We start from the raw sequence: 26,793 nt of genomic DNA on the forward strand, positions 1-26,793 counted from the left end.
GCAAAGAGCAGTCAGCTTCCTACTGTGCTGGGGATGTGGATGGTGGCGAGAATAGGGCTGTCCAGTGACCCGGGCTGGAAACTAGGGGACTGCCCACGTGAGAGTTCTCTAGTCACCTCTAAAATGAGGGGCGCAAGCGATCGGTTCCCTCTTTCTCCTTTTTACAGTTGAGTAAACTGATGCGCCCCTTCCCCGCACCCCATCCCTCACAGGACAGGGCCTGAGAGAAGGGACCCAGGACTTATGCTTCGAGTCCAAGGTTTTTTCCCCTGCACATTTCATAAGTTTCTAAATTTACAAATGCAGGGTACCTGTGCATGTGTGCGGGGGCCTCAGGGGGTGGCAATTTGGGGCCTCACTAGGGAGGGTTACGGACGCCACTCTTAAGTTATCTCAACGTTATCCAGGTGGATGATTATCACTCAGCAGGACAGGTCCTGACTTCACCAAGAGGCTGGAGAAACTGCTCACAATCACCGGGGCTGGAGGCCTTGAGGACTCATTTAAGAAACGTATCGAGCACCTACTGTTTACTGGGGAGACGCTGGAGAACACAGGCAGCACCCTGTGACCGGGCAATGGTGACTTAGTGTGAGTGGGTTGTAATGAGGGCACTGGGCAATGAAGGAGCTCAGAGGAGGCACCTGACCCAGCCTGGGGGCAAGCAGGAAGGCTTCCTGGAGGAGGGGATGTTGCAGCAAAGATCTGAACAGTGAGTACGATTGAGATGGGGAGAATCAGCCAGTTGGGGGTGACAGGAGGTACAGAAAGAGGGCTCCTGGCATAGGGACCGCAAGTACAAAGGCTGAGAAGAGAGGAAAAGGGTGGCTCATTCCAGAAACTGAAATCCGTCCAGCCATGGTCGGGAAGAACATCGGTGTCTTCCCACCAGAGCCCCTTGGCCAACAGACAGCCCTGCTGCCAGCCTGTCTCCTCCCTCTGCTCATCCCCGGCCCCCTGGGGCAGCTGCCCGCTCAGAGCTGATCAGGTGTCAGAGCTGCGAGCTGGGAGCTGCTGGTGCGAGCTGGTGGCCCAGCTGGGAGCAGGTAACCAGAGCTGGCAGTGGACACAGTGGCCTGGTGCTGGAGTCACTGGAGCTGCAGGAGGTAGGAGGGGAAGGAGTTAAGGGAGGCCTGGGATGGAGGCTCCCCTTAGGGCCTCAGGCTCCTTGCCCCTGATCCCTGGCATGTGGGAGAAAGGAAAGGCTGGTGTGTGTCCCAGCTATGCTGAGGCACGCTGACACCCACACACACACTCATTCATGCGTGCACCTCCCACTTCCCAGCCTTTGCGCTGTCTAGGGTACGTACCCTCTTTTTCTGCTGCTGCAGCTCAATATCCTGCCCAGCCATCAGGCCCTGTTCATATATCATCACCTCTTCCAGGAAGCGGTCCCTAGATGAGGGTACTTCCCCCTCCCCCAAGCCTGCGGATTCCCTCCTGCAAAGGCAACCTGCGGACTTCTCTCTTGGGTGTCAGTTACACCCTGCTCTGGGTGTGATTGAGCCCGTTAGACAGGAGTAAAGAAAAAGGGTGGGTGGAGTGGGTGGTGAGTGAATGGGTACATTGATTGAATGGGGTAAATTGAAGGGGTGAATGAAAGGATGGGCAGTAGATGGATGGGAGGGTGGATGAACAAGTGGATGGATGGGTGGGTGCGTTTTGGATGGATGTGTGGTAAGTAGATGGGTCAGTGGGTGGTGGATGAAGGATGGTTGGGTGGGTAGATGGTAGGTGGGTGTTGGCTGTATGGGTGGGTGCATAGGTGGATGGGTGGGTGGATAGTTGAGGTAGATAGGTGGTTGGATGAGTGGTCGGGTGGGTGGATGGGCAGGTGGATAGGATGGTGGGTGGGTGGTGGATGAAGGATGGTTGAAGGGTGCGTGGAGAGCCATGAGAAGATGAGCTGGGTGGATGAGTGGGTGGGTAGTGGCCAGTGGGTGATTGGACTGGTGAGTGGATGGTGGGTGGATGGATCAGTGGATGGTGGGTGGATGGGCAGGTGGATGGTGGGTGGATGGTGGATAGAGCACTGTTGAAGGGTACGTGGAGAACCATGAGAACATAAGTTGGGCGGATGGTGGACAGTGGGTGGATGTAGAAGTGCTTGGGTGGGAGGATGGATGCACAGGTGAGTGGATGGGTGGAAAGATGATTTGGAGAATTCATGGGCAGGTGAGCAGGTAAAAGGACAGGTGAAGGATATGTCTTAACAGAAATCCCACTCAGACATAGGAAGGAATTCCTAGCCAGACACCTGGCAGAATGCCCCCTTGAGATCCCTGCCTGACCTCTATACCTGCACATGCACGAAACACAAAACAGGCTAAGCTGGACAGACATGCATGCACACACATACCTTGTGCTCACACGTGCACACACATGCATGCAGCCATCACCCTGGACCTCTGCCCACCTTGGGTGACTTGCCTCCGTGCTCTCACTCACACAGGAGCCAGGCTGGTGTAAGGGGACTTAGCTGCAAGGATTTTCTTTCTGACTTTCCAAGAAACATGCCTCTGTGCTAAGACACCTCGGCTCTGGGCCTGGGCCCCCAGGAGCCCCTAACTATTCAAGAAAACAGAACCAGTCCAGACACTTCCAGCCTCTGGAGCCAGGGGTGGGGCAGAGGAAGAGCTGGGGGAACCCAATTTGAGGAGTTAGAGTTCTGCCTACTAGTAAGAGGCAAAGCTGATCAGAACACCATGGGATTTTGGAACTGGGCTGTGAAGGATGAATAGGAGTTCACCAGAGGGGGGGGGGAAAGGCATCCTAGATAGAAGTAACTGCACAGATAAAAGCTTGAAACCAGAAAAAGCCTGATCTACTTGGGCAACAGGGAATACTGGTGGGATACATTTATTGAGCACCTATGTTTGCCAGGCTGTATGCTAGGAACCTCACAGGAAACTGGCCACGAGTTGGGTAAGAGGGGATTATTTCCTGCATTTTATGGAAGAGAGATGTAAAACACAGGGCAAGTGACCTGCTGAAGGACACACAGCATTTAGAAGATAGGATAGGTTCATGTCCTGCTCTAGGGGCTGGGATGGCCAGCGGGGAGGAGGAAGTGGTACTTTTGAGGAGTGGGAGGCGGACGACACTCCTGCCCACCAGGATTGATGTCCCTTACCCCCTGGCCTTCTGTAGGTGGCCTGGGGAGAGGAGAAACACCTGACACTGGCCATGAAGACCCTCCGGGCACGATTTAAGAAGACAGAGGTGAGTCTGAGGCCACTGAGATGCCTGATGTCCCCCAACTTCAGGCTCCTGTCCCCCAGGACCTGGCTGAAGATCCACTGGGCCCTTGGACTGCTGTCCTCTGTCTGTCATCAGATTCTTTTGGCAGTATGACCAAGCCCCTCCCTGTTCAAAACTCTTTCATGGTTGCCCACCATCCACAGGTTCAAGTTTACCCTTTTAGCCTCTGGCCACCTCCCCTCCCTTTCCTCTCTACTGCCCCCTGCTGCCCTGATCTCCACATTACTTCCTGTTAAAGCTTTTCAGCCACCATGCCTTTGTCCAGGCTGTTCCCTCCACCTGCAATTCTCTTCCCTGTACTACTGTGCATCAGATCCTCCCCATCGCTCGCAATTTGTCTCCAAGAACATTTCTTCCGGAAAATCTCTATTCCCAGCTACAGTGACCACTTACTTTTCTGGGGCCTCACTTTCTCGGGGACCCTGATTTCTTGCTTTTGAGTATTTATTCAGCAAATATTTGTATTGGGTGCTGTTCTAGGCACAAAGGACACAGCAGTGAACAGGGCAGACCGAAATCCCTGCCCTTGTGGAGCTGACAGCTGTGTTGGGGCGATGGATGCTAAACAAGATAAATAAGTGAAAAGGCATATTTTGTACCAGGGAGACAAAGAAAGGGAATTTAAAGCATCCTGAGCAGGGGAGATGGTTGCAGTTTTAAAGCAGGTTGTCCAGAAAGGCCTCACCAAGAAGCTGATCAGAAGGGAAAGGAGGAGGAAACCATGTGTGTATTTGCAGGAACTGCATTCCAGGCAGAGGGAACAGCCAGTGCAAAGGCCCTGAGGTGGGGTCTAGCTGGCTTCTCTTGCAGCTATATTTTGGGCTGTGAACTTCCAGAGACTGCACTCCTTCCTCATTCATTACCCACTCCCTCCCGGCCCCGCTAGTCCCTGCCAGTGTGCAGGCTGGTCCAGGGCACAGAGTGACAGAAGCTAAGAGAGCATTCACATGTAGAGTGTGGCAGCCAGCCTTCCTGAGCACTGTTCTCTGTCAGGCTAGACTTCCCAATTACAGCACAAAGAAACCAGGGTCCAGAGAGGTTAACTCACCTCTCCTGGTCACAGAGTAAAGTGGCAACAGGGAGATTCAAACCCACACGTGTCTGACTTTAGAGCCCTTGGTGTTTCTCCCATGACAGGGCCTTCCCATCCGGAAGGCCCAAGGCAATCAGGGAGGCTACCTGGAGGAGGTGGTGCTGGAGCAGAGCCTGGAAGGATGGGGAAGATTTAGTTAGACAAGTGAAGGCACACAGGGAGGGGGATGGGGACCAGTGTGAGCAAAGGTGTGGAGGCTGGGCAGAGCCTGGTTGATACAGGGACATAATGGGATGATGAAGAGGTTCTTTTGGCTGGAGCAGAGAATGTGAGGGGGAGCTGAGGCCCGAGAGGGCCCAGCCTGAGGAGTCCTTGAATGTCAAAAACGGGGCAGAGGAACAGCCTGGTTTTATTTTTTAATTAAAAAAATTTTTTTGGCCTTGCTGCACAGCATGCAGGATCTTAGTTCCCCAGCCAGGGATCGAACCCGTGGCCGCTGCTGTGGAAGAGCAGAGTCTTAACCACAGGACCGCCAGGGAAGTCCCAAGCCTGGTTTTAAAGTCAGATGGCTCTGGGTTCGAATCCTTCCTCTGCCCCTGACTAGCTTGGTGACTTTGTGTATATCTCCACCATCCTCTGGCCTTCCAAAGTTTTCCCAACTGATTTTTATTTTATTTATTATTATTTTTTTTAATTTATTTTGGCTGTGCTGCGCGGCTTGTGGGATCTTCGTTCCCTGACCAGGGATCAAACCAGTGCCCCCTGCAGTGGAAGCTCAGAGTCCTAACCACTGGACCACCAGGGAATTCCCCCCTCAAAATGATTTTTAAATGTATTTTTATTATTTGTCAATTTTAACATTCCTTTCATTTTGTTTATTTTAACGTTTAAAATTTAAATTCAATGCCGTTGAACTCATTTTTATTTCATCCCATTTTTGTTTTTATTTATTTGTTTTCAAACACTACAAGGAGATTTCCATGTGCTTTGCCAGATGTCAGCTCCTTTAACCCTCATAACAATCATATGGGGTAGGAGCTTTTATCTCCACTTTATAAATGAGTAAACGATGCCCAAAGAGGTTAAGGAACTTCCCCAACATCACACAGCTAGGAAGTGAATGCCTGCCTTCTCCCTGGGCTGTGTTACTAGGAACACCTGTGTTACTAGGGCTGTGTTATTGGGCCTTGGTTGCGGGGAAACTTGCATTGATTGAAGTGAGAAGGAAGGAGAGGGAGAGGAGGAGGGAGAGAGAATGAAAGAGAGAGAGAGAGAGGGCACCAGAGCAAGGAATAAATTGTTTGTTAAGCCCTACAAAACGTGGCCTGGAGTTAGCTTCATTCACTGCGAAATGATCCTAAAATTTTCATCCCGTTCGAAATCGATTCCTAGTTAGTGTTCACATTTCCTGCTAAAGATTCCGGAGAAGCTGTAGCCAGTGGTAAACCAAACCACGGGATTGTTGAATTTCAAAAGCAGAGTCCTATTGAAATCCAATCCTTCAAAACGTTTGTGCCGCTAAAAAAAACAAAAGCAAAAAAACACCTAGGGGCTTCCCTGGTGGCGCAGTGGTTGAGAATCTGCCTGCTAATTCAGGTGACACGGGTTCAAGCCCTGGTCTGGGAGGATCCCACATGCCACAGAGCAACTAGGCCCGTGAGCCACAACTACTGAGCCTGCGTGTCTGGAGCTTGTGCTCCGCAACAAGAGAGGCTGCGACAGTGAGAGGCCCTCACACTGCGATGAAGAGTGGCCCCTGCTCGCCGCAACTAGAGAAAGCCCTCGCACAGAAAAGAAGACCCAACACAGCCAAAAATAAATAAATAAATTAATTGATTAAAGTACCCTTAATTTAAAGGAAAAAAACCCAAAAAAACACCTAATTTGGGACGTGGGTGTGTTTTGATAGGTGCCTGGCACAGTGTCAAGATGAGGACAGGAATAGAAGGGTGTTAAAACCTCAGCCTGGGTGTGAGGGTCTCTGGGTGTGTCAGGGAGGGCGGGGGCAGCGAGCAGAGCCAGCCTGGGCTGGAGCGGGCACGGCAGATGGGAGGCCTGGGGGAGGAAGGAGAGGAGAAGCTGGTCCTCCACTCCCCCCCCAAAACCGCCCCCCACCCCCGTCAGTCCCTCTACCTGCCAGGCTCCAGTTTCTCTGCCAAACGCAGGAGTCAGGTTCAGCTTTTGTTCGGCTGCCCCGAGGGAAGAAAGCGAACACCCATGACTGCAGTGGTCCGTCTCCACCTCCGTCTCCATCTCTCCGGACCTTCCATTTCCCATTCTCAGCACACAACCTGCCCGGCGCGCCCTCTCCGCTCCTTTCTGCTTCTCTCATGATACAGCCTGCTCTGCCAGGTCCCAGCAGAGCGCCCTACTACTTGCTCTGAGCCTTCTCGCACCCTCTCTGGGCCTCAGTTTTTCCATCCATAAAATGGGAGGGACTTCCCTGGTGGTCCAGTGGCTAAGACTCTGCGCTTCCAATGCAGGGAGCACAGATTTGGTCCCCTGTTAGGGGAACTAAGATCCCACATGACACGTGATGCCGCAAAAAGAAAAGAAAAGAAAAGAAAAAAGATGGGAGTTAACTGGAGCCGGGAGCCTAGTCTTTGGATTCCCATCAACCTCCTGCCCTTATTTCAGGTTTTAGAAAAATCCTACATGGAAGAAGAGTGCGGATTTGTAGAAAATTTTAGAGATTCGTAAACTCCCGGTGCCTCAACACTTTTTGGAAAATCTGTCTGTCTGTCTCTCCCTCACTTTTATTCCCAGAGTCACTGTTTCTTTTTTTTTTTTCAGTTTGAACAAAGTAGTTTATTGCTATTAGATCAACACAGGCACTAGGGGATTGATTGAATTTTGTAGCTTGTAGTTTATTATTAGGATGCCCTGAAAAGTACTCTTGAAATGAACAAATGTACATATAGATATATATTAGATATGTGACCTTATTTTAAATGAGTCACTATTTCTTTAATTCATTCAACAAACATTTATTCAGCACCTACTGTGGGCTGGAGATCAGGGCCGGCTTCACAGACACACACACACACACACACACATACCCTGCCACTCAGAAGGACCCCATGTTTGGTTTCATACTCATTTCTCCCCATCTTGAAATTCTTCATAATTTTTCAACAAGGGGCCCTGCATTTTCATTTTGCACCGGGTCCTTCAAAATCTATACCCGGTACCTGCTGGGGATCCAGCCGCAGTGACTAAGGGGGACAAAAATTCCTGCCTGTGCAGAGGTGAGATTCTGTGGAGAGATCAAGAGGAAACAATATTTTCAGAAAGGTACACAGGATGACGTCAGGTAGTGATAAGAACGATGAAGGAAAAATAACCCCCCACTAAGGGGTCAGAGTGACAAGGGGTGATCAGAGAAGGGCTCTCTGAAGAGGTGTCTTCCAGTGCAAAAGACAGTAAAGGAATCAGCGTTGTGGGCAGTGGAGGAAGGAGGGCATTCCGGGTGGAAGACACAGCAAGGGCAAAGGCCCGGAGGTGGGCAGAGCTGTGTGAGGACCAGAAAGGAGGCCACTGCAGCAGGATGTCACGGACCAGGGGAAAGGTAGGGGGAGATGAGCTCAGAGAGTTGACGAGGAGGATTGTTTAGAGCAAAGCTAGGCACATTTTTCCTGTAAAGGGCCAGAAAGTAAACTTTTTTTTTTTTTTTTGCCACGCCACACAGCTTGTGGGATCTTAGTTCCCTGAGCAGGGATTGAACCCCGGCCCTCGGCAGTGAAAGCATGGATTCCTAACCATTGGACCACCGGGGAATTCCCATAGGCCATTTGAAAATGGATGGGCATAGCCCCATCCCAATAACACTTGTTTTATGGACACTGGAATGAGAATTTCATATAATTTTCATGTGTCAGGAAGTATTACTCTTCTTTTGATTTTTTTTTTCCCCTGACCGCTTATAAGTGTAAAAACCATTCTTAGCTCTTGAGCTGGACCAAACCAGGTGGGGATGGGGTGGGCTGGGATTCGCCACCCACCCCAGCCCTGGGGACCTCAGTTGGCAGTTGGACCGCTTGCCATAGAACCTCCTGGGCTCTGTGAGCAGTTAGCATTTGATGCCGAGCAAAGTCGCTGGAGGCTTTTGAGCAGAAAAGAGAAATGCTCTGATGCAGGCTTTAGGAAGCTGTGGACCAGGGAGGGGAACAGAAGCAGGGAGGCCTGGGAGGAGGTGACCTCCAGATAGAATTGTGATGGGGCTGGACCATGGGTGAGAAGGGGTCCCTGGACGTAGTTTACAGCTGGCGGGGTTGGCTGCTGGATTGGGTATGGGGTGAGAGAGGAGTGAGATGATGCTAAGACTTGGCCTAAGCCCCTACCGGGACAGCGACGCCCTTGGCCCACTGCGGGGGGCTTCTAAGCTTGTCTAACATCCAGAAGGACAGGCCGAGGGCAGTTGGAAATCCGAGGCCTGAGCTGGGAGATCCATTTCAGTCTCCTCTCTGGACAAGCCTGAGAGGGTCACACCACCCCCCCTCGGTGTAAGAGGAGAGAGGAGCCCTTAACACCCTCCTTCCAACTCCCCAATTGCTTATCAGCAGATTCTCCATTTACCTGCCCCCACCTCTCCCTCCATCTGCCTAAAGGTGTCTAAGAATAATCACGGACAACAGCAGTGATCCTGCCTCCGGGTACACTGGGTGATACCTGGGACGTTTACGGTTTTCACATGGTGTGTGTGGGGGGGGTGTTTCTGGACCAGGGGTGCCGCTCAACACCCCACAGAGTCCAGGATGGCCCCACCCCAGGGAATGACCAGGCCCCAAGTGTCAGCAGTGCCTCTGGGTGGAGGAACCCGGCTCTATAGTGTTCCTTCCATTATCTATCCCATTGTTAAAGAATTGAGGCCCAGAGAGGGAGAATGGCTGGCCCTGGGTCACACAGCAACTATACAATGGCCAAGCTGGGTTCAAAGCCCCAGTGCCTGTCAGCAGTCACTGCTCTTAAATTTGGGTTCCTGAAGGCCTGTCTCCTCACTCATCCCTTCTCTCCCCTGTAATCCCAATCTTCTCCCTTCTCCTGGTCCCTTCTCGAATTTGCATCCACAACACAGTGGACTATCCTGACTTTTGGAACCATCTGTGGCTCTCCTGAAACCCCACACTCCTGGTTTCCCGCGCCTTCCCAGGACCCCCTCCTCCAGCTCCTATGCTAGCACCTCTCCTCCTCTGCCCCCACCCTTAAGTATGCACACCCCTGCCCCACCCCACGCCCCAGGTCCTGGACCAGGGCAGAGGCTACCGCACTGGTCCGGGAGAGCAATTTATTTCATGATTTCTCCCAAACATGATCTTGTTCCTGCCCCTCCCCAACTCCTGCCCATTCTTCAAGTTTCAGCTCAGATGTCCTTTCTTCCAGGAAGCCCTCCCTGACTCCCCAGATGATATCAAGAGTCCTCTCTGAGCTCCCAGCTCACCTGGGCTTCCCTCATAATAGCCCTGATCACCTTGGTTCATAAATCCATGGATGTGTCTGTCTCCCCAGGGACCTCAGTGATAGCAGGGACATCTGTCTTCATCACCACTGAGTCCCAATGCCCAGTGCAGTGCCAGGCACCCTGTAGCACAAGTGGACTGAATGAATGAAATACACGTGGCTCAGAGGACTTGGCTTTGTGAGTCACACATTAACAGAGCAAACATTCACCAACTGCCCACTCCACCCTGGGGTGCCCACCCCACCCTGGCCTCTGCCAGGGAGGCCTCAGTGGGACCCTGCTCGAAAGGGGCTTCCAGTCTGAGAAAAGCAGCAGAACACAGACCCTCCCAGCCCCTTGGAGTTAGAGCCAAAGGCTGTGTCCATTCTGTCTTTCAGTGGTTTAACTGAGCACCTACTATGTCCTGCGTCCCTAGGATTCAGTATTAGATATGCACACAGCCCAACCACATCTTTCTTTGAATCCGTGTTTATGGTGCACTATGTTCCAGGCCCCATATATAGCATCTCATTTAGTCTTCCCAGTAACCCTCTGCAGTAGGTACTGTTTAATATGAAACCCATTTCCCGGATGAGGAAAGTGAAGTCCAAAGCAGGTAAGTATCTGGGCCGATCTTATAGATGGTAAATGCGGGTGTGTGGAGGGCAGGGGGCGTGGGGAGGGGGTGCCCTGGATTCAAATTCAGGTTTGTCAGACTGCAGAGCCCCGCTGGTGGATGATGAATGAATGAATGAGTGAATGAATGAGTGAGGGAGAGCCCGGATAGCCCAGCGGCAGTGGAACCAGACCAGGAGTCACCTGAGACCACCCCCCGTATCCCACACTCCCCCTCTTCCCCGCCCCCCCCCCCCCCAGAGAGGCGGAGACGAACGCAGGCGGGTCCATGGAGATCCTGGGAGCCTGGCCCTCTTTGCCTCAGCCTCCCGGTGGCAAGAAGGTCAGGTCGGGCCACCGCGGTGCCCCTCCCCCAGAGCCCAGCCCCCTTCCCTGGCACTCCCCCCGACCCGTAGGGGAGAGGCCGGGAGGGGGGCAGCAGGCGGGGCGCGCGGGGGAGGTTTGGCGCGGGGCTTGGCGGGACCGCGCGGGCCGGGCGGCCGAGCCCCGGCATCGCGGGCCCTTCCCTCTGGTCACCTCCCGGAGCCCGGCCGCCCGGCGCCCTGGACACCATGAAGCAGCTGTGCCTTTGCGCCGCCGCCTCCTTCGCGGTAGGGCCGGGGGAAGGGGCGCGGGAGCGGGGCGGGTGCGGGCCCTTCCTCCCCTCCCTGTCCCGCCCCTCCCCGCCCCCTGACCTCGCAGAGCCTAGACCCTCCACCCTCAGACCCGCGAAGGATGATCAGGGAGGAGGGAGGGGGCGGGGCAGAGACTGGGGGGGATGGATGGGACATTTGGGGGGACAGTTTTGAGGACAGATGGGGACACAGGAGAATTTGGAGGGCATTTAGAGAGACAGTTTTGGGGAACAGTTTTGGATGGGATCGTTTGTGGGGACAGTTTGGATGCTGTTTTGGGTGATCTTTTCTGGGAAAAGATATTGACATTTGGAGAACAATTTTGGAGGACATCTGAAAGATTTTAGGGGAGGACATTTTGGGGACAGATGATGGGGTCATTGGGGGGATGATTTTGGAGAACATGTCAGGAATTTGGGGAAGACATTTTGGAATGCATTTCAGATATTGGGACATTTAGGAGACAATTGTGACATCTCAGAGGCAGTCAAAGGATAGATGGCAGAGGGTGGTGCTGAGGGACATTGAAGCAACCTTTTTAGGGGTTCCTATGGGAAGATTTCGGAGGGTAGTTCAGAAAGGGATATGGTGAGGTGATATTGGAAAGGTGGCTTTCACTAAGGGATGGGCTGGGAGCCTAGGTTTGGGGGACAACTTTTTGGAAAGATGCGGGGGGCTGATCTGGGGATGGTTTAATGGTACGATGGTGGAAGTGGTGTATGACAGCTGGGGCGATGGACCTGGGGGCAGATGCTGGGGACCCAGGCTTGAGGGTTGCTGTCTCAGGCCCCCACCCAGGACCACTCCCCCCGGCAGCTGCGGCTCAGCCCCACTGACCTTGGCTCCTGCCCACCCTGCGGCCCCTGCCCCATCCCGAAGCCGGCAGCCAGAGGCAGGCGCCAGGCAAGTGCCCAGGCCGGGCGGTGAGAGCCCGGAGCCCCTGCTGGGGGAGTGGGGAGGGGCAGTGGCCGCCAGTCCCATGTTCCCCTGGGTGTGCCCCGCAGAGCCAGGACTGGGGCAAAAGTGACGAGCGGCTGCTGCAGGCCGTGGAGAACAATGATGCCGCACGGGTGGCCTCCCTCATTGTCCGCAAGGGGCTGGTGCCCACGAAGCTGGACCCCGAGGGCAAGTCCGCGTGAGTGCCCACGTCCTGGGGGTGTGATGGCTGAGGGGTGGCCACCCTGCAGCTGACCCCTGACCTCTGGCCTCCAGATTCCACCTGGCGGCCATGAGGGGTGCAGCCAGCTGTCTAGAGGTGATGCTGACACACGGCGCCAACGTTATGAGCACGGATGGGGCAGGTACTACCCGCCGGGCCCTGGGGGAGGGAAGAGGAACTCAGACCAGGTGCCCAGCCTGAGGGTCCAGCCGGGCCCTGCTTCATGGCCTCCATGTCCTGCTGAAAAAGGGGGGTTCTCTTCAGTGCCCCCAGGGAGGCACAGGGGCGAGTCAGGCTGTGGTACCCAAGGATGGAGACCATGGCCGGCAGCAAACAGAGTGAGTCAACTTGTGGATCAGGGAGAGCTGGGACTCAGGTAGTGGTTGAGTCAGAGGAAGTAATGGAAACAGAGGAGCATCTGAGCTTGAGGAGCATCTGGGGGCGTGAGAATAACAAGTACAGTTTTTTGGAGGGGAGTATCTGAGGTGCATGGAGTAGCTGGGCTCTAGAGTTAGCTGGAGCTCTGGGAGTAGCTGAGACAAAAGGAGAATCTAGGTGTGTGACTTAACTAGGGCCCTGAGGGATAACTGCAATAGAAAGCATGGCCAGAGGGAGTAGTTGGGACTCAGGGAATAGCTAGGCATGGGGCATAGCCACATCTGAAGCTTCAGGGCAACAAGTATAGGAGCCAGGATGTATGGGTACTGGGAATTTGTGGAGTATCAAAGAAAGTGGCATAGCTGGCACTTTGGTGTAGTTGAGCTTATAGAGTAGCTGGAGACCTGGGGAGTAGCTGGGGACCTGGGGAGTAGCTGGGACCTAGGGAGTAAGCTGGTGACCTGGGGAGTAGCTGGGGACTGGGGGAGTAGCTGAGGACCTGGGGAGTAGCTGGGGACCGAGGGAGTAGCTGGCGACCTGGGGAGTAGCTGGCGACCTGGGGAGTAGCTGGGGACAGTAGTGCTTGAGGAGTGGATGGATGTGGAGTGTAGCTGGGATGAGATTGTCTGGGACACCTACTAGCTGAGGTTTGGAGAGCCTCTGGTCCCAGGGAGTAGCACAGTTTTGAGAAGTACCTGGGTTTGGGGACTTGTTAGAGTCATCACAAGTAGTTGACACAGGTTTGGGGGGGCAACTGGAAGTTCCCTGAGTATCTGAAGCTCTAGTACATTCTCTCTCCCTTTCAGGTTACAGTGCCCTCCACCTGGCCGCCAAGTATGGGCACCCTCAGTGCTTGAAGCAACTACTGCAGGTCATGTCCTTTCCTGCCTCAGATACTTCCCAACCCCAGATACTCCCTTGCCCTGACTAGTCCTGAGTTCCAGGAATTCACTGAACCCCCAGTTACCCCCTGAATCCTTTGTATTCCTTGGCCCCTTTTACTCCTGAGTCCCAGCTACTCCTTGGACAACCAGATACTCCCTGAGTGTCCAGCTACTTCCCACACCCAAGTTATACTCCCAATACCAGCTATTTCCTGAGCCCAGCTTCTCCCCAAACCCCCGGCTGCCCCTGGGCTCCCAGCTAATCCCTCTTTCTCACCAATTTTCATAAAAGCCAAGAGAGTCATTTGGGGGCCTGTGAGAAGTGGGTTCCACAGAGCAGGTGGGTGGGAGGGGAGAAGGGGGGAGGCAAGGAGGCTGAAATACAGCAGAGCCCAAGGAGGGGCAGTTCCTAGAGAAATTAGGCAACAGGGATGGCTCCTAAACAGGGATGGCTCCACCTCCAATGACACGCCTCCCCCCCCAGGCATCCTGCGTGGTGGATACTGTGGACAGTAGTGGGTGGACGGCCCTGCATCACGCAGGTGGGTGCAGCCTGGCCTCGCCCTGGCCACCAGGGCCCAGAGGGTGCTAGGCTTGGGAATTATTCTACCTAGGGCTCTGGGGACCTGCCTGGGACATTCCACCTCCTTCCTCATGGAGCCCCTACTGTGTGCCAGGCACTGGGCTCTGCATTATCCTCAGTGACCCTTTGAGCCATGGACGATGACCATTGGACAGACAAGGGGATTGAGGCTTATCAGCAAGACAGTGGGGAGGATCCAGGCCGTCTGACCCCGAAGCACAGCCTACTGTATGCTGGGCCTGGGTGAGGACGATCAGAGGGTGACCAAGAGTATAATTTGCTTCAAGGAACTCCTAGGGAATCTCAGGAAGGCCAAAGGTCCAGGCAACCTTCATAGTCATCAAATCCAAATTCCTTTCCTGAGGGAGGGAAGGGACCCACCCACCTGAGCCAGAACCCAGCCCAACGTCTGTCCACTGTGCCCATGACATTCGAGAATGTCTTTCACTTGATGACTCAAGAAACGTCTATCCTCTTGGGAGCGTGGAATACATTTGCTCTGGAGTTTTATTCACTGTTGAAACATTCCCTGCAGTTGGAGTACGCTGCCACCTAGTGGTGGCAAAGCCTTTGATCACGTTATGGAAGCTCCATGGTTTTTTTCTTTCAATAAATATTGAGCACCTGCTGTGTGCCAGGCTCGGTTCTAAGCGATGAGATTACAACAGCAAACAAAACCCCATAAGTCCTTGGGCACACAGCAGGTAATCACATAAAGTTTGATGATTTTTTTTTTAGCTTTTTTTCTTATTTTATCTTTTTGGCCATGCTGCACAGCACGTGGGATCTTAGTTCCCTCACCAGGGATCGAACCCGCACCCCCTGCAGTGGAATTGCGGAGTCTTAACCACTGGACCGCCAGGGAAATCCAAGAGTTTAATGGTTTTCCAGCAACACTTCCTTGCACAAAGCCCTTCCTTCCCTCTTTGAGGCTCTGGACATAACACACCTTGTCCTACTTCCTTGATGACCAAGTCCTTCCAAGCTCCTCCCTGCCTCAGGGTCCATGTCCATGCAGTGACCTCTACCCTCCCCCTTTCACCATCAAAACTCAAGCTCAGATCATACCCCAAGAAGCCTGCCCAACCTCAGCGGAGGTCTGATCTCTGTAGTAAATATTAACACTCTTTGTATGAGGGTTTGGTATATAGTCGGTACACAGTAAATGCTGGTTGAATCAAAGGGGGTTAAATACATGAAAATCAGTGAAACGTTCCACCTTAAGAGGGACCCACAGTGGAATGTGGAAGGAGCTTGGGACTGGGAATTAGAAGACCTGGGTCCTCATCCTGGCTCTTTCTCTGACCCCCTGGGTGACCGTGGGCCTGGCTGGGCCTCAGTTTCTTCATCTGTATAATAGGAGTCATATCTTTGTCACTGATCTTCTGGGGGAGGTGGGAGTTTCTCATGAAATAAAGGATAAGAATCACGCTCAGGCAGAAGGCCCCCAGAAAATATCAAAGCCATGCCCTTCCTACCCACCCTTCTCTCTTTTTCCAGCGGCTGGCGGCTGCATCTCCTGCTCAGAAATGCTCTGCTCCTTCAAGGCACATCTGAATCCCCGAGATCGGGTGAGTCTTTGGGATCTTGTGGGGAAAGATACTGCATTTGAGGTACGCTGCCACCCAGTGGCAGCATCCCAGGCACCCTTCGAAAAGTATGAAGATTTGGAGGGAAGCTTGGGGGCCGTCATAGGCTTCCCCACCTCCCAGAGTCATTCTCTCATGCCTTGTCTCACCCCTCTCCCACCCCCCTCCCCCAGCTGGGTACAACACCCCTCATCATAGCAGCTCAGATGTGTCACACAGATCTGTGCCGCCTCCTCCTGCAGCAAGGGGCTGCTGCAAATGACCAGGACCTTCAGGGCAGGTGAGCATCTCCCCTCTCAGCCAGTCCATTGTGTGCTGTGTGACTTAGGCAAGTCTCTTAACCTCTCTGGGTGTGGGATCTAGTTGTCCTCCTCCCCTTACCCACCCTGGGTGTTGAGGAGGGTGTGGTGGTTTGAAAATGTCCTCACCCCCTCAGTAGCCTCCTCTTCTGGTAGGACGGCCCTGATGCTGGCCTGTGAGGGAGCCAGCCCCGAAACAGTGGAGGTGCTGCTGCAGGGTGGGGCCCAGCCGGGCATCACTGATGCGCTGGGCCAGGACGCTGCTCACTACGGCGCCCTGGCAGGGGACAAACTCATCCTACACCTCCTGCAGGAGGCCGCCCAGCGCCCCTCAGCACCCAGCGGTATGCAAACCCCACCTCTGAACAATTTTGAGCACCCTCCTCCATCTTCTAGGTAATTTCTTGTCACCCCTTTCTCTCCCTCCCTACTGTGGATAGTTTCAAGGTATCCCTATTTGTATTATAGGAGGTTTCATTGCTCCCATCACACTACTCAGGACAGTTTTGAGGAACCCCAGAGCTTTTAGAATAGCCTAGGGGTCAACTCTGTTTTCCTGGGTCATCCATATGCTTGGGTGTTTACCTTTCCTAAGAATTGGCCCTTCCACTTGCCCCATCCTGGAGATGCCACTGTTCTCTCTTTTTGAGAGTTTCAAGGCCCCTCCTATTAGTATTCTGTCAAAATGGTTGATTCCTACCTTAAAAGTCCTGATTCTGGGGGGAGTTGGGAGCGCTCTCAAGTCCCCTGGGCTCACTAATGCCCTTCCTAGGGCTAGGAATGGAATCCCTAGAACAGTGCCTGACCCTGCTTCCCTCTCTCCCCTGCCCTCCCAGAGGATGACTCAGGCGAGGCATCATCTCAGGTATGGATCCCTAAGCAGCGAGCAAGTCCCTCTCCCTGTGCACACACTACCTTCCCCCTTGCCCCAGGCTCCCTGGGAAGAGCAGGAAGAGATGGACCCTTGAGTCAGGGTTAATACCGGGAAGGACCAGGCTGGGGAAGAATGCCACCTTCGGGGTATGCTGCCACCAAGTGGCGGCAGCACCCACAGCATAACTCTCAAGACTCAGTGAGAACACTGGGGGGATGGGGCCACATCATGGGGCTAGGGTGGGATGGTAGAGGGAACTGAGATGGGTGAGGGCTGATGCAGTCAGCGAAGGAGTCAGGTCTGGCCTCTTTCTCTCTTCCGGCACTACAGCATCTCAGCTCCATAGGGAAAGAATTGTAAACAATTGGGTCTAGCTGGGAAAAGTGCCAGGGCATGGAGAGGGGCAGAGGGTAAAACATAAGATTTGGAGCTCTCAGGAGATGTGGTCTTGCCCCCTTTTATGCTGGGATAAGTGAGGACCAGCGAGAGGCAGGGACTCACTCGAGGTCACACAGGAAGTGAGGGCACAGTTGGGGCTAGTGACAGTAGGTTGGCTGTGTTGGTTTATTTGGGTGGGAGGCTGGCATGTCCCCCATGTACCCCCTCTACCCCTCCCCCCAGAACTCTGTGTCCAGCCATGAAAAGCAAGGGGCCCCCAAGAAGCGAAAGGCACCTCAGCCCCCTGCCAATATCCCGATGCCGGTGAGAGATGCCCTGGCCTTGGGGGGAGGCATGGAGGGACTCCAGGCAGGATGGGGAGAAAGCTCTGGCTCAGGTACGGGAGGGTACAGTCCTTGGGCATCATGTAAAGGTGGTGGGTTCCCGGGGTCGGGGGACAGGATGATCAAGATGCCTATGAGGAGATCGTGCGGCTGCGACAGGAGAGGGGCCGCCTGCTGCAGAAGATCCGGGGCCTGGAGCAGAACCAGGAACGGAAGAAGCAGGAGGTGAGGGACCTCAGAGACATGGGCCTTGGGCTAAGCCTGCAGCAGGTACCATTTTGGGGGTACCCTACCTCTTCTCCCTCTCCACACACACAGGCCTCCTCGGTGTTCCTCCAACACTCCAGGCACGGTGCTGCCCCCGGGCCTTTGCACGTGCTGTGGCCTCTGCCAGAAACACCTTTTCCCAGATGTCCTTATGACTCCCTCCCTCATCTCCTTCAGGTCATTGCTCAAAGACACCTCCCTTACCCAAATTATTTAAAATTGTTACACCCCGACTCACTTCACAGTTCCCTTTATTTTTATTCAAAGCACTTACTGCTATTGGATGTACCATATATTTTATTCATATTCACCCATTCGACTGTAAGCCCACGAGGGCAGACACGGTTGATGGTGCCTGGCTCACAGTAGATGCTTCATAAATATTTACTGGATGGATGAATATTTGAGTAAGTGAGTGAATGAATAAATAAACGAATTAGTGGCCCTAAAGGGGGTCTGGCACAAAATAGGCCAGAGGACATCTGTGGTTGGGATGGAGGGCCACTGAGCAGGAGGTAGGCCAGGGAGGCCCCCCAGCCCAGATCCAAGCCCAGGCCCCTTTCTTCCGTCAGCTGCCAGAGGCGGAGGCCAGCTCCCTCCACAGCCTGGAGAGACAGGTAGGGTGGAAGGTGGGGGGAAGCTGGATGGCCAGCTGCCCAGTGTTTTCCCCAGAGGCCCACTGAGCCCCCCCCCACTGCCTCCCTGCAGGTGCAAGAGCTACAGCAGCTGCTGGCAGAGAGGCAGGAGGAGAAGGAGAGTCTAGGACGGGAGGTGGAAAGTTTGCAGAGCAGGCTGTCCCTGCTGGAGGTGGGCCCAGCGGGGAGCAGGGCAGGGGTGGGGCTTCTAGGGGCGGGGCCACCAGGGGCGGGGCCACCAGGGGGAAGGGCCTCTCCTGCTGCAGCTGCATGATAGCCACACTAATACACATAGTCTCACACACATGCAAACACAGAACAGACAAACGTACAAACACAGGTACACATAATAGACACTTTTAAAAACACAGAATCACACATGCTGACATACGTGCAGAGATGAACAGCCACGCTTGTATATATGTGGTCTTACACATACAACAGGCAAACACACAACAAACACATCTGTGGGTGTATAATCACACATGCACAACAAATACTTGGGCACACACAGCAGGTATTTCTCATTCAATCACACACCTAGGCAACACACCCACAAATACATGTACACACACAAGTATTTCTCAAAATACATAATTACACAAACATAGATACATGTATACAACCGTGTTCACGCACATGCACACATACAGAAACACAGAACGGTCACACACCACAGACTAAAATACAAGTGCAAAATCACACACAGTCACGGGGACTCACATAGGAGAGACCGGGGCCACTGTGCACGCCCACACGTGCACACACATGCTCACCGCCGACCCACAGACCCTGAACCACTGTTGCAGGTACTCGCACACAGGCAGACAGCCGTGGCCCCACACAGAATTGCAGACACACCCTTTCAAGGACTCACTCCCATCCCTCTCTTGGTCCCCTGTGACCAGGTGGCACGTACACCCCTAGTTGTTGGGGTTATGGACACAAACTTGGGGGAGACATGGGGGCTGGAGGGAGGGCAAGACCCCGAGCTGGACCCTGATCACCCCCCCACCAGAATGAGAGGGAGAACACCAGCTATGATGTGGCCACCCTGCAGGACGAGGAGGGTGAGCTGCCCGACTTCCCAGGTGAGCTCCCACCTGCCCTCCCCCACCTGTTGTGTCTGTGGCCCCAGGAGTTGGAGCCTTGACCCATAGGCATTGAGAGAGGTTGCATCTGGGAGGGAGCTTGGCCCGCCCCGTTAGTTATTCCACTCCCCAAAGTCGGCCTGCCCAGGGACTCTGGGGCCTGACTCTGTGTCCCCTGCCAGGGGCTGAGGCGCTGCTCTCCAAGCACCTAAGCCCATCGGCCCAGGATCTCTTGGCCTCGCTGCAGGAGCAGGTGGCCACGCTCACCAGACAGAACCAGGAACTGATGGAGAAGGTCCAGGTGGGGAAACTGAGGCCCGGGAGGGTTGGGTGGGGACAGACCTGAGGACCTGAGGGGCTGTTCCCCGGGGGGTTGGGCGGGCACATGGCTGAGTCTGTGGACAGGGAAAGTGGCATGGCTGCCCTGTGCCCCCCGTGGCCACTTCAGCTCTTGCCCGGCTGCCCTGCCCCCGCCAGATCCTGGAGCACTTCGAGAAGGACGAGATGGAGGCTGACAGTCTGGCCGAGGTCATCCCTCTGGCGCTGTACAACTCTCTCCGGGCTGAGTTTGACCAGCTCCGCAGGCAGCATGCCAAGGCCCTGCAGGCGCTGGGGCAGCAGGAAGCACAGGAGGGCCCTGGAGAAGAGGAGGCAGCCCCTAGGGAGGGCAACGGCCTGGGAGCCAAGGCCGCCAGAAACGGACCAGTGGAAGCAGAGCTTAACGGCACTGCAGCTCCGGAAACTAGAGTTAATGGAGCCGAGAGCACAGATGAGGAGGCTGCGGGAGTAGAAACCACGGAAGCCAGAGCTTTGGAAGCAGCATCCATGGTGGCAGAGGCCACGGAAACAAGACCCACGGACGCTGAGGCCACAGAAACAGAGGGTGTGGGCGCCGAGCGCTTGGAAACAAAGGCCGCGGGGGCTGAGGTCACAGAAACGAAAACTCTAGAAGAAGGAGGAAACTCAGAAACAGAGGCCACGGGAGCAGAGTCCACAAATATGAAAACAGAGGAACCAGAATGGAAGGCCAGTGGAACAGGTGCTGTGCAGGAAGAGCTCACAGGCACAGGGACCATGAAAACGGAGGCCGTGGGAGTGGAGGCCACGACCCCGAGGGTCACCACAGGCCCCACCTTGCACCCCAGTGCTGCTGAGCTGGAGGCGGCCCACGGCAAGTGTGAGCCCGCGGAGGCCGAGGGTGGTGGAGCTGGCGGGGTCAGCAGCGGTGACACAGGCCAGCTGCGGGCCGCCCTGGAGCAGGCCCGGGAGGACCTCCGAGACCGGGACTGCCGCCTCCGGGAGATGGAAGCGGCCTCAGCCCAGCTGGACGAGGCCCAGGCCGGCCGGCTGTTGGCCGAGGAGGAGGCTCGAGGCCTGCGGGCAGAGCTGGCCCAGCGGGAGGAGTTGCGGCTGGAGCTGAGCCGGGAGGTGCAGGCCCTACGGGAGCAGCTGGCTACGGCCGCAGCCGCCGGGGAGCAGCAGCGGGCTGCGGCCGTCAAGCTGGGCCAGGCGCGGGACGTGGCTGAGGCCCGGGCTTCTGAGCTGGCCGCGGCCTGCGAGGAGGCTCGGCGGGGCCTGGCGGAATTGCGTGAGGCCTCCGAGGTGCTCCACCAGTCAGTGGTGCCAGCCTCGGAGCATCACCGGCTGCAGGAGGAGGCCCTGGAGTTGCGGGGACGGGCGGCCAGCCTGGAGCAGGAGGTGGTGGCCACAGGCAAGGAGGCCGCCCGTCTGAGGGCAGAGCTGGAGCGCGAGCGTGTAGGCAGCGTGGCCCGCCTGGAGCACGAGCGCATCGTGGATGCCCTGCAGGCCAACGTGGCCCAGCTGCAGGGGCAGCTGGAGGAGCTGGGGCGACGCCACGAGAAGACCAGCGCCGAGGTCTTCCAGGTGAGCGTGGTGGGATCCTCATTGGGCACAGCCAGTAGCCAGTTGGTGGTCTGTTCTGACCCCACAGCCATGCGATGTTTCGACCCCATCGGTTTCAGTCCTGCAGAGACTTGACGCTGCGATATATCCAGGTGGACCTTTGACCCTGCAGCCATTCTGACCTCCTGGGTGTTTCAACTGGTGTTCTCTTTTTAAAAACCTTTTGGTCATTTTGACCCCATCATTTTTTCTAATGGTTAGCCCTTTTTGCCATCTTCCTTTTTTGTTTTTGTTTTTGTTTTTGCGGTACGCGGGCCTCTCACTGTTGTGGCCTCTCCCGTTGCGGAGCACAGGCTCCGGATGCAGAGGCTCAGTGGCCATGGCTCACGGGCCAGCCGCTCCGCAGCATGTGAGATCCTCCCGGACCGGGGCACGAACCCGCGTGCCCTGCATCGGCAGGCGGACTCTCAACCACTGCGCCACCAGGGAAGCCCGCCATCTTCCTTTTTATCTATCTATCTATTTATTTATTTATTTATTTTTGGCTGTGTTGGGTCTTTGTTGCTGCCCGCGGGCTTTCTCTAGTTGTGGCGAGAGGGGGCTACTCTTCGTTGTGGTGTGTAGGCTTCTCATTGCGGTGGCTTCTCGTTGCGGACCACGGGCTCTAGGCGTGTGGGCTCAGTAGCTGTGGCTCGTGGGCTCTAGAGCGCAGGCTCAGTAGCTGTGGCGCACAGGCTTAGCTGCTCCTTGGCATGTGGGATCCTCCCAGACCAGGGCTCGAACCTGTGTCCCCTGAATCGGCAGGTGGATTCTTAACCACTGTGCCATGGGGGATGTCCCTGGCACGTGGGATCTTCGTTGCAGTGCACGGGCTCAGTAGTTGCGGCGCACGGGCTCTCTAGTTGTGACACGCGGGCTCTAGAGCATGCGGGCCTAGTTGCCCCACAGCATGTGGGATCTTAGTTCCCTGACCAGGGATCGAACCCACACCCCTTGCAGTGGAGGAAGGAGGATTCTAAACCACTGGACAACCAGGGAAGTCCTGAAGGTGGATCTTTTGACCCCATCTCTTTTCTTAAATACACACACACACACACACACACACATCCCGCAAAAAAACCTAGCAACTGTTTTTAACAAATATGTGAATAAAAAGCCACATTTGTTAGTTGTCATCAGGAAAGCGTTTTTCTCTCCATGCCTCTGTTTACTCACCTGTATAATGGAGCTAATAATAGTTCTTAGTCCTCACATGAGAATTAAATGGTTTAATTTTACTTAGGACAGTGATGGTACAAGTGATTAATAATTGCAGCCAGGATTACTGTTTTTCCAAGACCATTCTCTTCTATTTTTTTTTTTTGGCTGCACTGCTTTCAGGGATCTTAGTTCCCCGACCAGGGATCTAACCTGTGCCCCATGCAGTGGAAGCGTGGAGTCTTAACCACTGGACCGCCAGGGAAGCCCTATTTTTTGAATTTTACCTTCCTTCATGATCACTTCTTTTGTGGGTAAATTTTGCAAGTCTGATTTGATTCAGACTTAGTTTTTTTTTTTTAATTGTTAAGGTGTAGTCAGTCTGTACTAAGTGGAACATCTAATTATTATCCATTTTCCCTGACCTTTTATTTCTTTTAAGGCCAATGATCCCCCCCAGGATCAATTTTTGCAAATCTAACTCTGCTCCAATCTTGATATGTTTGTGAAAATGCAGTCATCAATTTTGGGGCATTTGTTTGCTTTTCATCCAGACTCTTCTGTTTTTCCTTCATTTCGTAAGAAATCTACAAACCTTCACACCACTGGCAGAGAAAAGAACATTGGCTATATTGTAATAATAATGATAATAATGTTCATTATGTAATAATAACACTAAAAACAACATCACAAACTTGAAGACAGCACTTACTGTGTGCCAAGCACCATTCTAAGTGTATTCCATGTATTTTCTCATTTTATCCTCACAATCACCCTGTGACGTGGAGGCGCTCATTATCCTCGTTTTACATATGAGCAAATTGAGACACAGAGAGCTTATGTCACTTGTCTAAGGACACACAGCTTGGCAGAGTCAGAATGTTCATCGTGCCCAAAGAAATCCAGAACTTCCCTGAATCAAATTCCTTGAGGCCAAACGGGCTTGAATAGCCTCAGACCAAAATAGAAGGGTCAGAATCTTTGGTGTCCAGGCATCTTTGGGGTCCAGACATCCTCAGGGTCACACATGGGTTTGGGCCGCAGGTGCAGCGGGAGGCGCTATTCATGAAGAGTGAACGGCACGCGGCCGAGGCCCAGCTGGCCACCGCAGAGCAGCAGCTGCGGGGGCTACGTACTGAGGCCGAGCGGGCACGCCAGGCCCAGAGCCGTGCCCAGGAGGCCCTGGAGAGCGCCAAGGAGAAGGACAAGAAGGTGGGTCCCCTTTTCTTGTGCTCAGTCAAGGGGCCCCCCCACTCGACAGAGGTTGGAGGGAATCTAAGAATGTCCCAACTGAAAGAGCCTTGGGAAATCAGCCCATTTTCCAGATGAGCAAACAGAGGCTCCAAGAGGCAAACTGAGTGTCTTGAAGTCACACAGCACCTCACTAGACAGTGGATGTGACCCCCAGAGCCCCAGGTGCTTTAGCACACAGAGAAACCCAGCCCCAACCTGCTGTGTGACCCTGGGCAAGTCACTTGACCTCTCTGAGCCCCAGTTTCCACCTCTGTAAAATGAAGATAAAATTGCGGTAGGGATTATGGTTTATTTGTAGCAGTGTTCCTCCCCTTCAGCACTAGTGACATTTGGGGCTAAGTTATTCTTTGTGGGGGACCATCCCGGGCACTGTAGGGCATGGAGCAGCATTCGTGGCCCCTACCCACTCGATATCAGGAGCACCCCCAGTGGTGACAAACACAGATATTGCCTGGCATCCCCGGGAGGCAGGATCTCCCCTGGTTGAGAACCTCTGATCTATAGAAATAACAATAAAGCCCAGCATTTATTGAGTGCCTGCTGTTTGCTGACACAGTTTAAACTTAATCACAGCAGCCTACCAAGGTGAGAAGTGTGATTCTCTTTACAGATGAGGAAACTGAGATTCAGAGGGTTTAAGTCATCTTCCCAAGATCTCCAGCAGGGAACGGGTAGAGAAGCACCCAAACCCTGGCCTGTCTGACCCAGCCCCACCAGGCCAGGCTGCTTTCGGCCCTCCTGTTCTGTCTGTCTCCGCTTTCACTTCCCGGGACTCCAAGATCCACAAGGTTTTTCTGTAAAGGGCCAGACGGTCAATGTTTTTGGCCTTGCTTGGCCAGGGCACTCAGCTCTGCTGCTGATGCAGGAGCTGTAGACCCTGTGACAATGAATGCGCTTGGCCGTGCGCCAATAACATTTTACGTTTGGCCATGGAAATGTGAATTTGGTTTCATTTGCACATGTCGTGAAATGTCATTCTTCTTCGGACTTCTTCCCCCTCAACCATTTAACATGTGGAAACCATTCTTAGCCGATGGGCCGGACTCAGCCTGCAGGGCAGAGTTTGCTAACCTCTAGGATGCAACTTTCCCTCCAAGGCCTGTCCTTTGCCTGGAAAGGTCGCAGGCCCCCAGCCCCGGGCTCAGGATGCTAGCTGACCCTCCCCTGATCCCACCTCAGATCACAGAGCTCTCCAAGGAAGTCTTCAGTCTTAAGGAGGCACTGAAGGACCAGCCGGGAGCCCCAGGCTCCTCGGACGTGGAGGCCCTTCGCGGCCAGGTGAAGGCTCTACGGGAGCAGCTGGAGGTGAGAGCCTCACCCACCCGCTGGGCACAGGGGTCCCCGGAGGGTGACGGGCAGGCAGGAGGTTGGGCACATGGGCCAGGCATGGAAGGAAAACAGTTCAGTATTTTAGCAAGCAGCACAGCCACGCCGGCACCTGCCATCAAACTAGGGGCTCGGGGTGCAAAGGGGGCTTTCTGGCATATCTTGGAGGGGGTTCTGCTTTTCTGAGCGCCCTCCCCACACCCACAGGAAGCTGCCAGGGACCACAGTGCCGTGGTGGCCTTGTATAGGAGCCACCTCCTCTACGCCATTCAGGTGAGTCACCCTGGCTTTGGGTGCGCCACTGCTGCTCCCTGGGCCTCAATGTCCCCATCTGGACAATGGGACGCTGGTCGAGGGAAGAGGTTCATGGCCTCCGGGGCGGGGGTCGGGGATGGGAATGGAGAAGCTGGGTGGGGGGCGGTGGGGAACGCCCACAGGCTCTCTCCGCTTCTCTCCACCTCCCGCCCCAGGGTCAGATGGATGAAGATGTACAGCAGATTCTGAGTCAGATCCTGCAGATGCAAAGACTCCAGGCCCAGGGCCGCTGAGGTCAGAGCACCGCCCTCTGCCTTCCAGGCCCCGAGTCGGGGCTCCCAGACTCACGCGCTGACCATCCGCACTTGGAGACCAGCCTGGGCTCCTTCCCAACGATCCCTCACTGCCTCCACGGCCCCACTGGTCCCTGCATGCGCTGGTCAGTCTAGACCCGGGCCCTGACCGTGTACCCTTCCCTGCGCCGGAGAATTTGTGAGTCCCCTCCCTCACGTCTGGTCTTATCATCAGACGCCACCCCAGGAATAAAAGCTCACGGAGCAGAGGATGAAAGCATCGTGTGGCCTGATTGCTGGGCTCCCACTGCAAAGCGGGGAAGGGGCGGCCCAGAGCAGGGACTGGGGATTAGGGTGAGGAGAGCAAGGCAGGACTCAGTCCCCGAGAGGAACACTGTTACTATGTCACTGCAATATCTTTTTTCTTTCTTTTTTTGGCCACGCCACGCATCCTCTTAGTTCCCAGACGAGGGGTTGAACCGTGCCTCCTGCCTTGCATGCGCGAAGTCGTAACCACTGGACTGCCAGGGAATTCCCCAGTTACTGCACTATTTTTAAAAGTCAGAAGGGGTTCCCAAAAGTTCATAATGAACAAAACATGCAAATGTCAAATGAAGACAGAATCTGAGGCTGCACGACTTACCTCACTGTCCTCACCCTAAACCCGGCCCTGGTGGGAGTGTCCCACACCCTCCCACAGCCTCTTTGCCTCTGGGCCAACCCCCTGAAATCCCCTGGGGGTTCCTGGCTCTTTCCAGCTCCGTGTCCAGCCTGTTCCCCAGGTTTCCTCAGCGTCCAGCAGTGGCTCTGCCTGTCCCCGGGCGTCCCAGGCCCTTGGAGAATGTCCACGGTTCGGGGCTACCTTCCCAGAGCCTGGGTTTCTGCCTCTCTGTGGCCTGGAGCGTGGAATGTGGCTGGTGGGGGTGGGGGTCCCCATCTCTGTGGTTGATGAGTGATGGGCATCTTCTGTCGGTGCCAGCTGCTCTCTGTTCCTCCCCGCCCTGGCCTCTCTCTGTTTTTCTCCCTGTCATCATGGCCCTCCCTGGCGTGCCCCCTCCTCGCTGCAGCCGGAAGGAAGGCTCTTCTGGGAAAGGCCACAGGGTTACCACTTCTCCCTTTCGTGGCCTCCTCCTTCTGCCCCCA

At 54.6% G+C, this 26,793-nt stretch overlaps 1 protein-coding gene and 1 long non-coding RNA gene across 17 annotated transcripts; one reads left to right on the plus strand and one right to left on the minus strand.

Annotated features, from left to right (window-relative positions):
- The first annotated feature begins 105 nt into the window (after positions 1 to 105).
- ANKRD24 (ankyrin repeat domain 24) lies at positions 106 to 26,694 on the plus strand. Of its 16 annotated transcripts, none has more exons than XM_049708386.1 (23): positions 106 to 591; positions 3,151 to 3,222; positions 8,857 to 10,957; positions 11,798 to 11,884; positions 11,986 to 12,116; positions 12,194 to 12,282; positions 13,325 to 13,389; positions 13,887 to 13,944; positions 15,486 to 15,556; positions 15,748 to 15,854; positions 16,030 to 16,217; positions 16,710 to 16,738; positions 17,369 to 17,449; positions 17,587 to 17,694; positions 18,309 to 18,353; positions 18,445 to 18,543; positions 19,390 to 19,462; positions 19,645 to 19,763; positions 19,940 to 21,346; positions 23,567 to 23,734; positions 24,956 to 25,081; positions 25,310 to 25,375; positions 25,573 to 26,694. In XM_049708386.1, the coding sequence occupies exons 3-23, from the start codon at positions 10,919 to 10,921 to the stop codon at positions 25,648 to 25,650; spliced, it is 3,234 nt and encodes a 1,077-aa protein (XP_049564343.1). In that variant the 5' UTR covers positions 106 to 591; positions 3,151 to 3,222; positions 8,857 to 10,918; the 3' UTR covers positions 25,651 to 26,694. The 16 variants fall into 16 exon arrangements, with proteins under 16 accessions (XP_049564343.1, XP_049564348.1, XP_049564350.1 ...); XM_049708388.1 differs by lacking the exon at positions 106 to 591 and adding an exon at positions 646 to 712 and having other exon boundaries at positions 8,854 to 10,957; XM_049708387.1 differs by lacking the exon at positions 106 to 591 and adding an exon at positions 649 to 712.
- On the minus strand, positions 12,771 to 13,312 carry LOC125964083 (uncharacterized). Its single transcript, XR_007476707.1, has 3 exons — positions 13,056 to 13,312; positions 12,980 to 13,017; positions 12,771 to 12,941 (listed from the first exon to the last, which is right to left on the minus strand). It is a non-coding gene; the product is annotated as an uncharacterized LOC125964083 (long non-coding RNA).
- Positions 26,695 to 26,793: the final 99 nt, after the last annotated feature.

This window comes from Orcinus orca, chromosome 3 (genome assembly GCF_937001465.1).
Source record: "Orcinus orca chromosome 3, mOrcOrc1.1, whole genome shotgun sequence".
Taxonomy (NCBI): domain Eukaryota; kingdom Metazoa; phylum Chordata; class Mammalia; order Artiodactyla; family Delphinidae; genus Orcinus; species Orcinus orca.